The 15,318-nt window shown below is 39.6% G+C and overlaps 1 protein-coding gene across 4 annotated transcripts in view; it reads left to right on the plus strand.

Annotated features, from left to right (window-relative positions):
• The first annotated feature begins 1,829 nt into the window (after positions 1-1,829).
• The window catches only part of bnc2 (basonuclin zinc finger protein 2), a 160,375-nt gene continuing 146,886 nt past the window's right edge, over positions 1,830-15,318 (plus strand). For 2 of the 4 annotated variants that reach the window (XM_067496733.1, XM_067496735.1), the window contains exon 1: positions 9,661-10,066. In XM_067496733.1, the coding sequence (XP_067352834.1) occupies positions 10,064-10,066 (3 nt within the window). In that variant the 5' untranslated portion in view covers positions 9,661-10,063. Of the gene's footprint in view, positions 2,032-9,659; positions 10,067-15,318 lie in introns of those variants that run through there. The other 2 variants (XM_067496736.1, XM_067496739.1) reach the window with 2 other exon arrangements.

Consider the following 15,318-nt stretch of genomic DNA (forward strand, 5'->3'; position numbering starts at 1 on the left):
CTTTTTAGTCAGACAAATGTTGGTTCATCTGCTCACTGTCACACACACATGCACACACACATACACACAAAGAAAAAAGATGCAATTGGCTTAGCATGATTAGGCTGTTCCTTGACCCACAAACACTGCGTCTCATTAAGATCCTCATTTGTGGAACAATTTTAGAGGCAGTAGACTGGTACATAATGCACAACATCTGCCTGCCCCCTGTTTCTTTTTCAGACCTACAAATTGCCACATGGTATCTGTGAATAAGCCTGTCTCTCACTCTCTCTCCTCAGGAGAAAAAGAGACCATTATAGATCTGCAACAGGGTTTTGAGTCTGGCCCCTGAGGTTAGTGCACCTCTTTCTAAAGTAAGAAACAGATCATATTGCAAAATGCAATCAAACGAAAGTCAAATTAACGCTCTGATAACTCAAAGGGATCATCATCTTCTGCCTAGCCTCTCTTTCATCATCAAATACAATAATTTGGCCCCAGACACTTCTACTTGCCTACATGTCCTACACAAGCATGTTCCACCATGTTTTGACAGTTGGTTCTTTTCCCCATGTCTGATCCAGCCTCCCTGTTTGTTGTCTGTACGACTAATGACAGATTAATCTAGATCTAAAAGCATTTCAGGCACATAAAACGCAGATGTCAGCCACTTCCTGCATTTACAACAACAAAAAACTTTTTTTCATGCACTTACTTTAACCTGTCATCATTGTTTTCTTTTACCTAGATGTTTTTATTACATGTACGAAACAAGTGACCCATCATGATAGTGAAAACCTAAACTGCACATTATTAATGCAAACTGGTATTTTTTTTTTTTAAGTCTCCCTGTTGTTTTGTCTTGCCCAGGGACACTTTGACCAATAGCTGGGACTGGGGATCGAACTGTGGTCCGTGGACAACTGCCTTACCAACTGGGCTACAGCCTCCCCAAATATATTGATGCAAGTATTATTTGTTTATTTATCCATTAAAATTGAGCCAGACAGGATGCAAGAATTTTTGGCTTTATTTTCAAATGCGCACTGTGGGGGGATGCAGTAAACAAAATGTGTGTTGTAAAGCCCTTGATTTGCTGTTTGGAGCTTTCAGAGTTCATGTGCAAATAATCAATCTGATGCAGCTTCATAATAAAATAATATTGCATGTGTAGGAACAATTCAACATAGGGCTCCTTTAATAAACATAATTTGGGCAAAAGGTTTTAATGGAAATGAAGCACAAATTATTCTATAATTCAACAATCATTAGCCTGTCTCCTGGCAGTGATGGGAACTGTGGGTTTGTGACTGAAAAGACACAGCAAGATTCATACAGTATTCATTCTAAGTTTACCTGAGACCACTGAAATTAATATTTATATTTAAAAAATTTATATTTATAAATCCAAACTCAAATGAGAATTAAATAAAGAAACATGCTCTAAAAGATATATATAAGAATATCAGTTTAAAATTGGTTCATGTGTAGAATAGATTGTACATGTAATTTAATTTTTTAACACTTTTTGTTTTGGTGTGCTGCTCAGATTATGTGCCCTACCCACACAGCAGTCACTGTAATTGCACAGCATGGTTTAACTTCTTTATTGGATGCCACAGAATATGATTGACTCAGATGTATAGCAGCAAATGTAAACAATACAGGAGTAAATGTAATGAATCTTGTTTGAAGTTGTCGTTGTGGGCCTCTTATGTCTAATTGCCCAACTGCTAAAATGTGAGGAGCCACCCCTTGAAACAAGACAGCTCTTGCATTGACAATCCCAGCAAGCATGCTTGTCTCACTTCTGTTCTGCCTCAGTGGAGTCATAGGAAAGTTCAAGTGCTAGGCAGCATTTAATCTACCAGGGGAAGGAGTGACACAGAATTGTGATCATGCAAATACACCTGCATGAAAAATTCAAGAACCAAACGACAAGCTCTGGTGTGCCGATGCTGACAGAGGAAGGAAGAGAGGCACATCCTGGGGAAAAACATGACACTCCATGGAGAATTGTAAAAGCAGAGTCTCCGCCTGCCACCTCAGGTAAGCAGGGATATTGTCTGCATTAATGTGGCCTAGCTTTGATGCTGAGGGAGGAAAGAGCCTGAGAACTGTGGGAGATGACAGTAAATACTAAAGAGTCACAAGTCCCCAGCTTTAAAGGAACATTGTACAAATGCCAGTTGGGATGTCAAACCTGCACAGTGTTTAGCAGAACATCACTCCCCCTGCGTGGATATAAAACAGGCTCAAACATGATAACTCTTTGAACACAGTCACTTTGTAGCTAGCTGATATTTGTTGAGCGGCTGATGCTTTTTGTTGAATAAGATTACATTATAATAACCTGCTATCCCACTGAATACCACTTGAAATTAAATTTGGCCCCAATAAAAGCTTTGGAATTCTCACTAAATGTATGTTTATTTGATGATGTCTAAAGGCCTGTTTATACACATTTCTATTCAAGCATGTCCCAAGGAGGGGTATTATACTATATCACTGGAGTCTGTGGGAGAATTATCAGCCACTCTTGACCTCAACCATGAGGCAGCATCCTCATGCAGAATCCTGTGAGACCTTGGACTGCCTTACAAAACTCTAGGACAGAGAAACCATTGATTACCACTTTTCTTCTCTCTCTTCAGCCTTTAGACATACGTTATCTGTGCACCTAAATCAGATAATTCTTGCTCAAAACCTCTCCTTACCACAGACCTTACACTCTCACTTTGCTATCATGTGCATGTTCTTGTATGCATGTGATGTCGCTGACCTCCCATAAGTCCCCCCTCACATGCTGTGCATGCACAGCCCCCCCTGTTTAAGTCATAACCTTAGCCCAAATGCGATGGCATGGACCTCTGTTTGACTTCCTCTTGATGGCCTTATGGTCCAATGTTCAACAGACAAGAGCACTTATAAAGGAGGAATTGATCCACAAGTATCCACCCCTAGAAAGAACATATATGTATGCGGTTTGTGTGTGTGTTTATCTGTGATGCCATGAACCTCAAGGCCACACTCACTCATGGTTCACCCGACTAGGGTGCCATACCAACCTGTTAGCCCTCAGGATGTGTGGGAACAAGGAGTCAGGCTAATTCCCTTGGGCTCTTGCTGGAGAGCTTGTCCTTTGCTTGGTGAAAGGGTAAATTAAGGTGGTGAGGTTGTATTTAAGTTTATATTTCCCTTGAGTATGAGAGGAGTACAAGGACATGGGACATCGATCGCCCTGAGTAAATGTTGTCCAGTCGGAAAACAGCTTTTAGATGAGAAAAGTATTTGTCTTATTTCCAGCACCTGTGCTTCCTTCTCCAAAAGTTGGTAGAGAAAGAAAGTGAGACAAAAATCCTTTTGCAGTACAGCTTTACCTCCCAAACATTTTCATCTTATTATCAAATCAATAATTGCTGATCATTAATTGTGTTTTACAGTTTAGGATTTTCTTGGTGAAGTTTACACTGATCAGTCACAACATTAATACCACCTGGTGGCATAAATATAAACACGTTTATTAAAACCATATTATGAACTAGTAAGTGCAGATTTATCTTTATAAGTTAACCACCTGTCAGCACATAAAGTGGTTAAAATCAGCTCCACCTTTACCACCAGTGACCTTTGAACCTTATTTGTTGTACATTTTTGGCATAATCATTATAATCAATATTGTTTAAAACAGTTTTATTAGTGGAGTACTTTAAGTAAAATGTAAATAACCTGTTTAAAAGTGGCCCTTGTACTTAAATGTCTTTGGGCCAATACTTCCACCCCAACTTCAGTATAGAGCTTCTCTTTTTATCACCTATGTACAGTGTATTACATTTTGCTGTGTATGAATCTTTGTAAACTCAGACGGGCTATGCTGACCTTTGTCCTCCATGACATTAAGATCCTTGGTAGTAATGTTGTGGCTGATTGGTGTATTTTACTAACCTGTGGGTGTTTGATGTTAAACCCTGAAAGAAAAAATTTGATTTTAGGCCATAAAGATAAACATGACTAAACATGATGAAATCACAAAACTGGTAAAGTAAAGTAGTTCTTACCAGTTTTGTGAAACCATTAAAAAAGGTTTGATATTTGTCTAGATCAGATTGTAGTAAACACCATTGGAGCCATTAATTGCCTCCTGATTAGTAAAGAGAACTTACAATATGAGCCAATCCTTTGAAAAAGTCATGAGGGTTCTTGGGAATGGTCAAAATGACCTCTGTGCTCTATTAGTGACTGGAATTTAATGAACAGGAGCACCTCTGTAGATTTGATAGATCCACAAGTGTGGTGCAGCAGCTGATGGCCGTCCCAGGAGGTGAACACTTCAGTAGTGGGTTCAATAGCTCATTATCAGTGGTCCCGCTGGATGATTAGTAAACAGTGGGATCCTGTCACAGAGAAAAATAAACATACTCTCCCTCTCTATTAGGCCACCTTCAATAGTTACTTGTACAATGGACTCTGTAAGTATCCATCAGAGTTATGGGACACAGAAAAATAATGCAGGAAAAGTGGAGGAACTGGTAGGCAGTATATGGTTTATTGAATAGTAAGTAAATCATAAACAGAGGAGAAGTGAGGTGAGTGCTGCCGAGGTGATCGGAGGAGCAGGTAATGGCGTGGAGATTTAAGAGAAGAAAGAGAAGGCAAGTAATGCTTTGAGCACAGAGAGATATTTATGGTGACAGAATTCTTACAAGGGAATGGGTGAGCTGAGATCCTCTGCAGTGGAGCTGGGAGACTGGGTGGTAAAGGAGCCAGCACAGATGAGGGAACACGGAAAAGAGGAGAACTAACAGTGGCTGAACAGAAAGTAAAAATTAAAAGAGTCCAAAGAGGAACAAGAGAAAATACAACAGTCCTTGGTCTTGGCCAAAAATCCATTCCTAATATAGTAATAATCATTCACCATCAGCAGAGGCAATGTTCAGTGTAAAGTCACTTACTACGAGGTGAACAGGCAGGCTGAGCAGAAGGATCCCCGGAAACTCGGGTCTCCAGTGGCCAGACGGGAACAAACAAATGAACAGGGGTAAAACAGACAAACTCAAAAGGGAAAAATCACAAGTCACAGGCAACATGAGTCTGGGGAAGCAGAGAGATGGGGGCATATAAAGGGGAGCAACAGATAAGGTGAGTTGAGACTAATTGGGAAAAAAGACAGAGGGAAATCAGAGTGGGGAGGATAGATAGTCGAGATCACCAGGAAAACACAGATCAGACCCACAGCAGCTACTTTATATATTTGTACCATACCCAGTTATGGCCTAATCCAAAGCTAGCATTTATTTATTTATTTATATGCTACCTGAAGGGACTCGCAACACCTTTAACTTAACACATTGTCTTAATGTTACAGAGTTGACTGTCTCAGTGGCACTGTGTGTGTGTGTGTGTGTGTGTGTGTGTGTGTCATACATTCTTCTACATCAAGAAAGTTAAAAGTATTAATATATATTTACACCCCGAACTAAAGTCATATAAAGCAAAGTAAAGATTTGCAGAGTTTCCCTTTAGGCCACAAGTACCTGAACATAACCATACAATAGGAAAATCGTGAATTCATTGTTATGAGCAGATACTGTAGAGTATATAAACATTTTGGAAATATGTTTGGTATGAAGCCTTACTAAATATGCTTATGTGAATATTTCCTCCCAAAATGGATCTTCTCTTGCAATCTCCACTGCAAATACACTCAATGAACTGTAGAATTTACAGTAATTACCTGCCAAAAAATGTAAACAAGAATTACAGTATACAACTGGATATATATCACTGGGTTTTATTGTATTTAAAATTACAGCAACATATGGTTTTCTTACAGAAAAACAATAATTATTTGTAATCTATTTTACCTTTTATTTTATTAAAATTACAGCTATTTACTGGCTAAAGCTGCCAGTAAATAGCTGTTAATAGTTCATACAGGTAATTTTTCCTATTTATATTAGCAGCTTTTACAATACATATTTAGATGGGTTTTAAATGACACCTTAGGCCAAAAGTAATCCAAAATCAACATTGAAAAAAAAACTTTTATTAAAAATCAATACTTTTACATAGCTTTAAGAATCTGAGATGAAAAAGTCCTCATGTTTTGTACAGTTAATGACTTATCCTCAAAGCCATTAAAGTCCACTTGGCTGAAGAGAAAAGAGACACAAAGATTGATTGTTGTTTTCTTCTTATGCACTTTGGCATCTTGGAGCCACTGGCTGCATTGGTTTCAATGAAATATTTGGAAATCACAAAATTACATAAAAAGAAAAATAATAACAAAACAAATCACTGCTATTCTACATGAGAGCAAAATCCATCCATCTTGTCACAAGACTTACTAAACAATAGCGATGTAGTTTTATCAACCTAAACTCTGGTTGGATATTTCTCAACCAGCCCCAGCTAGCTTGCATCAAACAATTTCACCAACATACCATTTTACTAAATGAATTGCTGTCAAGGTTTCAGCAGCTGACCTAGTTTGCTGCTGCAGTTGTTGATGTGGAGATGTTGGGGAATTCTCTAACGAAATGACTTCTTTAAAACTGCTGTAAGTCTCCCTAATATCCAGATGAACACCCCCACCCATATATAAATGTTAGTGTAAACCTTAAACAAATGTGAGAACAAGTCATTTTCAGGCCAATTCAATTCAAAGTCTTTTAGCTAGTTCATTCACCTAATAGCTCAGATTGGCCTGTGTTTCTGCAGAACTACTTGCAAAAGTTCTGCCATGTTATTGTAATACAAGGAAGTAATGGTGCAGTGGGATAAACAGAGCATTTGGGTGAAAAACTGCTAACTTACCTTTTTTCCACTCCAAAAAAATCTCAGTAAAGACATTTTGTTTATCTCCAATTTGAAATATCTGTCACATAGTTTATAGCTGGTTCAACTTTAGGGTTGAATTTAGACTGTTTCTTTAATGAGTAAATTCGACTTGGACTTTTTTTCCCCCAGTCTCCTCTCTTCCCTCGGAGATATGAAACATCTCTGTTTTTAATATATGACAGAGCATAAAGCCGCACTTTACCATGCAATGTGGACACAGGTCAGGAGCTGTGGAGTCACCGTCATGTTAACTAAAGCAGCGACAATGTGACATTAAACGCTTTCCCTGCAACTGAAATACAAAGAATTTTTGATGTACAGGCCTGAGTCATAACCTGGAAGCTAATGGTTGCTTCATCTTCAACAAAAAACAATTGCACACACAAAGTTAAGTTTGTACTCATCGTTCCATGGAGCCCAGCACAAACAGAACGTGGAGGAAAGGATGGGGACGCTGTGGTGGACTCAGGTCGGACTGTGGCTGCAGCAGGCTGGACGCTTCTACTGCTCTCGGTCCAGGCTGTTACCCCCTCCTCTTACCCCCTCCTAATCCTCAGTCCCTTCTGTCAGACTGTGTCTGCTTTAAGTGTAGCTAGTTTTAGCTAATAACACTAAATACACCAAAGCTATGCTAATGCTCTAATTAGCATAATAACCATTAAAAGCGGCACGGAATTAGTACAATTTTACAAATGTACACATGTAGTTACCTTCTGGAAACTGCAATAAGGTCTAAACTAGGTAGTATTACTTTGAAATGATGCAAAGGTATGGAGTCATTTACAGACAGCGTTTGTGTAAGTAATCTTTCCCGCTGCTGTCTCTGCCCTGTTACTGGCCAACTGGCAGCTTCACTCTGCAGTGTGACTGGGGTCCTAACAGCTTAGTTAAAATAATTGGAAATTACAGTCACTCTTACAAATCAGACAAAAGAAATGACTGTTGCTCCTTTGGTCAGCAAACGCTTTTGTCCCTCTTTCAATCAACAGTATTTAGCTGCAATGTGCATCATCTACAGTCAAGATAAAACTTGCATGCAATTGTACAATACGTCATTGTGGAAAAATGCTGTTAGGAACTGTAATAGTTTTTTTTTTTTACCCTTGATGCATTGCAATATACTATGAAACTGTGTAAAATGACAGAACAAGAAGTTATTGTAAAATTGTACTGTAGAAATTACAGCAATTTGTCACAGTGTGAATGTAATTTCTTAGAGACAGGCTGTTTCTCAGAACATCAGTCATATTTATATTAATATTTCCCTTCAACAACAATAAGCTACCGAGGTGAAGGACTCTGCAATGCAGCCCACCCAGCAATGCAGAAGCACAACTGTTCCCAACATTTAGAAACTAAAAAGACAATTGGGTGCTGAAAGTACAAATCAGGAGTCTACGCACCCGCCATGATGATCTTGTCTTTCCCATAATATAGATATTGGTTTGATGTACATGTGCAGTGTATGTCATATTACTCATCAACAACTTCCTGATAACTATCATGTCCGGAGACAAATTAAAACAGAATCAAAACATTTGAGGCATTTTGAACAATCCTTTAAAGGCTTTTTGTTTTGTTGCTCACATGAGTATGTAATATCTCATTTAATTAGCAATCCATGCCCTCTGACAAACAGGCATATGGTCCTCGCTCTCCCACGGCCTTGGCCAAGGAATGAATATGCATATGCTGGGACCCCAGTAGCTTGTTACTCTGGAATGAATTCTACACAAGCCTAATCCCTGATCTATTATTTACCCCTTGACCAAACATGCAAGTGGGGCTTCCAGACGCTTGACTTGATAGAAATGACTGCCCTGGGATTCGGCTGCCTCTCTCACCCCAGTGGAGGAGCCAGACTGAGGCAGGCAGTCACTCTGAGGAGCGCTGCATGTCTGTCTTTCTGCGCTCCACTCTATCCTCAAACGCACGCTCACACACACACACGCATACCCCCACAGCCCCCCCCCAACACACACACACATCGCTGCTTCAGCTCTTCACTCTTGAGATGTCTCAGTCAAATGTTGAGCAAATCCTCATAAAAACAAGTGCACAATGAAACTTTAATGAGCGCGCCTGCTTCTGAGGGATCAGAGGGGCACAGCTTAGGAAATCACTGTCACATCCGTGCAGTACACAGAAAAAGAAAATACATAAACTTGTTTCCAAGTGCCAAAAAACACACACAGACGTGCGTGGAGGCTACTCGTGATGGAAGAGCGAGTGTAAAAACTGAAAGTTTGCTCGGTGTAAAACGCAAAAATAAATAAAATTAAATAAAACTGCAAAACGAGATTTAGAAAACACGTGTATTTATTTTATCATTTATTACATGTTTGGCCACATTTGATCAATTTTCTTAAAGGTGATCTTGTTTAATATCACACTGACAGCTTTCTAACTGATATAAACACACACAGAACCGAAACATCCCTTTATCACGGCTTCATTCGCAGTGTTTTCAGAAGTTGCAGGCGACAGTCTTTGCCGATTTCTTATCTCGAGGCTAAGAGTTTTTTTCTTTTTGGCACATTTTGTCGAACACAGATGCGACTATTCATCCTGAACACAACATCGTAAATCTACTCATCGGGTACAGAAAACTCCCGGGACCCACAGCCACTCGAATTACAGTCACACACGTCGCTGGGTCTGAATTTACCCAACCTAACGCCGCAGCCACCTTCTCTCCAGCCCGGACCGTCCGCAGCTCTCCTCGGCGCACTGCGCTGACTCTGCAGAAGGAAATCACCGGGGGAGTGTAGGAAGGCGGTTTTTTTTTTTTTTTTTTTTTTTTTTTTTCGTTTTTCTTCAAGGTAGGCCAAGTAGTTGCAACCCAGCTTCTGGTCGTCAGAGATCCCCACTGTCTACTTGACGTCTCCAGTTTACGGTTTGGGAAAAGAAGAAGGGACAGAGGGTATCGTGTCGTGCGTTTCTCTCCCTAAGACCTATACGCGTTTCCAAACGTCTTGACGCGCGTTTTGTCTCCGTGAAGAAGCCCGGACCGAGCGGTTCTCGGCACAGAAAGAGTGACTGCTTTCCAGGGCGACATCTAAAACTGTCACAAACGGCGATAAGTTTGTGTAAAACCACCGACCGTGAATCACCACAGACAGCGATCCTGTACTGAAGAGGAGTCAGTTCCCCACTTGAGGGCGAAATCAGACTTTTTTGAGGACGCCAAGTTTGTAAAAGTGCCTGGAGCCCCGGGGTCTGTCAGATACAACATGCAGCAATGGTAAATATAATTTTCCTGCTTGTGTTTACCCAGAAGAAACACACCAGTAGAATAACTTATGGAAGTAGTAAGCTTTTACAACATCTGGGCTGGTTTGAACTCATCAGAACACAAACACAAGTTAACAAAGTAATGTATTTCCTCACTTATTTCAGACCAATGTGACTCATTCGTTACATTGATGGAGTCTATATGACTGAATAAAAAAACAACAACTAACTTTTTCTTCCGCTTTTTTTCTTCTGACTTTTTTCTTGCCTTTATCGTCCCTCTCCCTCTCTCTCTTACAAAATCAACTGTGATCACATGTGTGAGCCCATTAAGGCCGTAATCAGAAACGAGACTGGATCTGTGACTTCGGAAGATAGTAGACAGTCGTACCTGAGAAGATAGTACTTCACTTAATATAATTTCATGGTTTTCAACACGCTTTGAAAGCGTTATTTTATTATCTGCTATTCCCTTCAGACAAAATCAAAAAGTCAAGTGAAGTGTGAGGCGCAAAACGTTCCCTCCACACAAAGTGTAACGAACTTTCTGCTGTGTTATTTGTGTACATTATGTCATAAGCCACTTTATACTTCCGTAATACTACATGTTGACACGGGCCATGTTAACCAGCGATTGCTGTAATTCATTACAATTTAGTGCAGTGTCTTTTGATAGAAGATATGCATTCATGTGGTTGATTAAATCGTGTAAATGAGAGTAAACTTTATTTTATAGCCTGCAGCAACATTTTCAAAGTTACTTTTCAGGCCTAAGACTCATTTTCTGAAAAAAATGTGTTACATGCTATTTTTCCACATTCATTGTTTTCTTGTTATATTCACTCGTTTAGGTTGATGATTAGGCTGCTTGTGACAGGACTTACACAAAACAGAAATATTTGTGTATGTTGGATGCCAACGAAAACAGATTTTTGATCATTTTAAATTGTTGTTTTTTTACAATGCTATTTGTTGGAGCTGTACTCTGACTGCCTTAAAGTCGTTTTTGGATAATACAGTTGCCTTGTTATGTCACACAGAGTTTTGCGTCCCTGTGTTATGGATTCAGAGAGCTCATGGCCAACCTGTAACATAGAAACACCACCACAAGCACACAGAGGCATTTCATGTCAGTGTGGGACATTTCAGTGTGGACATGTGTGAAAGCTGCACGAAACTGAGAAAAAGGCAGTTAAGGAAAAAAAGAAACACAGAGAGAGACTGAGATGAATGGCCCCACTTGAAAGTGCCACAAAAGCACCTTCACACTTTCATCAGTCAGATGTTTGTGAGATTAAGAGCACAGTATTTTGACCTGGTCTAAATGTGTGTGAGGGATGTTTCATGGCTCTGAGCTGGTGCAGCTACTACAGTAAAGAATGCCAATTTACATTCCTGGAATGTCATTTCATTACTTTTATCTCCGAGTTGCTTTCTCCATGTCAGATCAGTCAGGGATCTGAGCATTTCACATTTCCTTTGCCACATCAGTCACACAACTTAAAATGCTGGTATTGCTTCATGTCTCCATGTTGCTCTCTCTCTCTCATGTGTCAGATAATTATTCGCCTCTTACATTCTCAGATATAGTGGGAGAGAGTTATACATAAAATACATAAATAAAAATAGATATTTTGAGAACTCCAAAATAAAGTTTGGACAACAGAATTCCGCATAAAATAATGGCGGAAATGTTGAGATAAATATCCTGTGTAGATGTCCTAGTTTGGCCTATAGGGCTGCTGCATGAGGTTAAAGAAAAAGTTAAAGTTGTCAGTGAGCCTGCAGCTAGGTCGTGATTCCTCTGGGTCTGTGGGAATCAGGGAGGGGAGAGTGTGTGAGAGTGTGTGTGTGTGTAGGGTGAGAGCCACTGGTTAGTCGGTTCAATAATCTGCTGGACAGGTAGGTCTGTGACGCCCCCCCTTAGAGAGTCTGCTAATGAAGAGAAAGGCTGCTTAGTGGTGCTCTGCTCTGACCCCACCAACCCTCCCTGTCCCCCCTGCTGGTTTTCACTGATTACTGCTCACATCGAGAACTCTTTCCTTTTCTGCTTCCCATTCTCCATCCTCTCTATTTCCCCTGTTTTTTACTTTCTCATCTGCTTTCTCTTTATTTGGGTGCTAAGTGCATAATGCATCCATTGATAACCCATTTTGGTGCATTTATATATTTTCTGCTCCTCCAAGATTCTTGTTTCTGTACTTGCTTATTTTTAGCCTAAATGTTTATGTGATTAATTTAGGCAGATAATCACTACTTGACCTTCGTGTTCCTCCTCATTTTCGGTGAAATTTTAGTCATGATGAGACTGCACTCTCAAGTAAAGAGCTTAACCCCAGTGGTGCAGGGGTGAAGGGAAAAATGTGTAAGTGCAGGACAGGAAGAAAAAACAAACAAACTAAATTTATTTTAGATTAAGGGAAATATGTACTTTCACTCGTGCTAACAGGTGAAGATATTCAGCCAAGCTTAGAGAGCAGTTTTCATACCCCCCCCACCCACTTCAGATGATACACATCAGTGTTTCTGTGATGCCTCAGCAACATCAAAGCACTGTTGTTGCAGTGTTTTTATTTATCCAGGAGTGGGTCACCGCTGCACCGATATGGCCCTGACACCCTCCTTCAGTCCTCAACCCCAGTAATCTCCTCAGTGACTGATAGTGTGTCTTGGCAGTGACGGAAAAAGTAATATTTTGAAAGGGGGAGTGGGGTCATATACCTTGTGATGACTTGAGATGAAAAATCTTTGAACAAGACACTGTAACCTAAGCTGTGGCTTACAGCGACTAAACAGAGACACTGTCAAATGTTTAAACAAATTGGATCGCAGGACACCTAATTTAATAAAAAGCACAGTGTGAGACAAAACAATATACACATGAGAGACATAATTACATTTTTTCCCTCAACATACAAAGTAAGAAACTAAATCTTCACACACTCACTCATGAAAAGTCTAAGATTTCTTCTGAATACATAATGGAATTTGGTCTGTGTTCCTGTGATTCTTACTTGAAACGAAGACAGAAATAAGAAGCAGAAGGTAATGAAAAGGATGAACAGCTGTTATGACATGAACAATTAAGAGGTGTTTAGTCTTGTGCTATCACTCAGATTGATATCCCTAAGATTTTTAATCTGCTGAATGATAGTGTCTCGATGAGGAGATAGGTCGGATTTAAAAATGGCAAGTTAATGTGATTAAAATCAGGTTCAGTGCGAAAAGCCGTGTTTAAACTGTAAACTGATACATATGATACTTGTATTTACGTGTGTTTAGTGCCTTTTGTATCCTTCACCCCCCTGCATAGTCACATGCTAAATCAAAAGCTATCATATTCCTTCTAGAAGGAATAAAAAGACACAAATCGTGACCACACATAGTATGTGGAGAAGCAACACACTCATTCTCTATTTGTTTAAAGTGAGAAATGATACAACATGTTTTTCTGAACTCAGCAGTTTGAAATATACTCCTGCTGCATTTTTATGTCTTTCCTAGACACCGTCATGATTCTTACATTTTCAGCAGCCATTTGGTGTGGCCCTAATTGATTCCGTCCAGAACTAATTACCACCTGAAGTGTAAAATAAACACTTCAGTGTCGCTGGGTGGCAACTGTCCGATCGGTGGGGAAATTACATTTCACTTGTAATCCATACTTTGCTCAGCAGACCTAGAATATAATTCATGTCGACACTATAGAAATACCAGAGACGCTGAACCTGTGTAACGAACAGGAGTATAGTTGTAACCAAATGGCTCAGTTGGGAGGTATAGGGTTATGTGGTATAATTTATATTTTATAGCTCCCTCCTGCACTGACTGCAGTCCAGAATAAAGTTGTTCAATTTTGTTCCATGAACAGTGTGTGATAAAATCTGGGATTTCACTTGTGATGGAAACTCCAGACATCACTTTGGTCCTTGATTTCTTCTTGTATTTCTAATTTTCCTGTGGAGTCTCCTTTCTTTCTTTCAAACAAAAAGACACCAAACAGCCATTGATTCAATGCATAGGGTCCATATTAAGGTGTGTGTGTGTGTGTGTGTGTGTGTGTGTGTGTGTGTGTTTGATTGGGTGTGCTGCATTAGTGACCCATGCCTCACTGACTCAAAAGGCACGGAAAGATCTCCTCAGGCCATACAGAGTGATTTGATTAAAAGGGAATAATTTGCCCTAAAGGTGTCTTTTCTCTTGCCTCCAAAAAAGCTGGTGGAAGAAATCTGATATGACAAGATAAGTGGTGGCTCATGAAAAATTCCTGAGGACTGAGACGTAGCATGTTGACTTTGGAATTATTGCCCTGAGTGTCTAGTTCTTAGCTGGCAACTGTGTCTGACAATGTTAGTTTTACCTAAATCACCTTTAAAATTATTCCTCTGGTCCTCAACCCAGAATTTTCTCATTTAAAATCTGTTTGTGTATTGTCCAAACAAAGGACAAAGTCAACTTTGCACTTCATTCCAAACATTTTCTTCTTCTGGCATCTTTGATTGTTCACCAAAGCACTCTTTAGTTGTATCATTTTACTTAATGTCATTCAATATTGTTTAATAAGAAAAATGGTTATTTTTATTAAATATTCACCATAAAAACATTTCAATATTGATGGTGGCTTAAAGGACCATAACATGTTGGCTTTGTACCTTTAACAACCTGGCAAAATGGCTCGTCCATTTACTCAGTGCAGTGAACTGAATTTGGATCTACTGGTTTGGTCAATCACAATAGGCCCCGTAAACCTCCTTCAGAACCGACTGACCCTGGTACAAACAATAAGACTAATGTGACTAATGTGAATACAGCATTTAGGATTTTAGGCTCTAATTTTTAGGCCCAAAGATTCTTGTAAATGTGTAAGTCCCCTTTAAAATTTTCCTATGTGTGCGCGCGCGTGTGTGTGTGAATGTTCCCTGTTAAAACATAGACTTGTATAATAGCAATATGATCGCATTTTCAAATACTATTAAAATCATGTCATTCTGTTACCTCATAAAATGAGCCATGTGTTGGTGTTTTGTTGTTGACCTGCTTTTAGTTGTGTGAAACTTCAGTCGGTCTGACTTTGGATTGTGTTGCTTTCTCCCCTATTCTCGGTGCTTCTTGGTGCTGGCGTCACACCTGCATTCGTCCATCTAATTACCTACTTATCCAAGCCAATCCCAGCTGACATTAGCTGTGCCCTGTGACTTCATATAAGGATTTGTTTACGGAGTCTATTACAAAGCACCCTGTGTAATAGAGAAACAAATGTTA

This window comes from Channa argus, chromosome 3, assembly GCF_033026475.1.
Source record: "Channa argus isolate prfri chromosome 3, Channa argus male v1.0, whole genome shotgun sequence".
In the NCBI taxonomy this organism is placed as follows: Eukaryota; Metazoa; Chordata; class Actinopteri; order Anabantiformes; family Channidae; genus Channa; species Channa argus.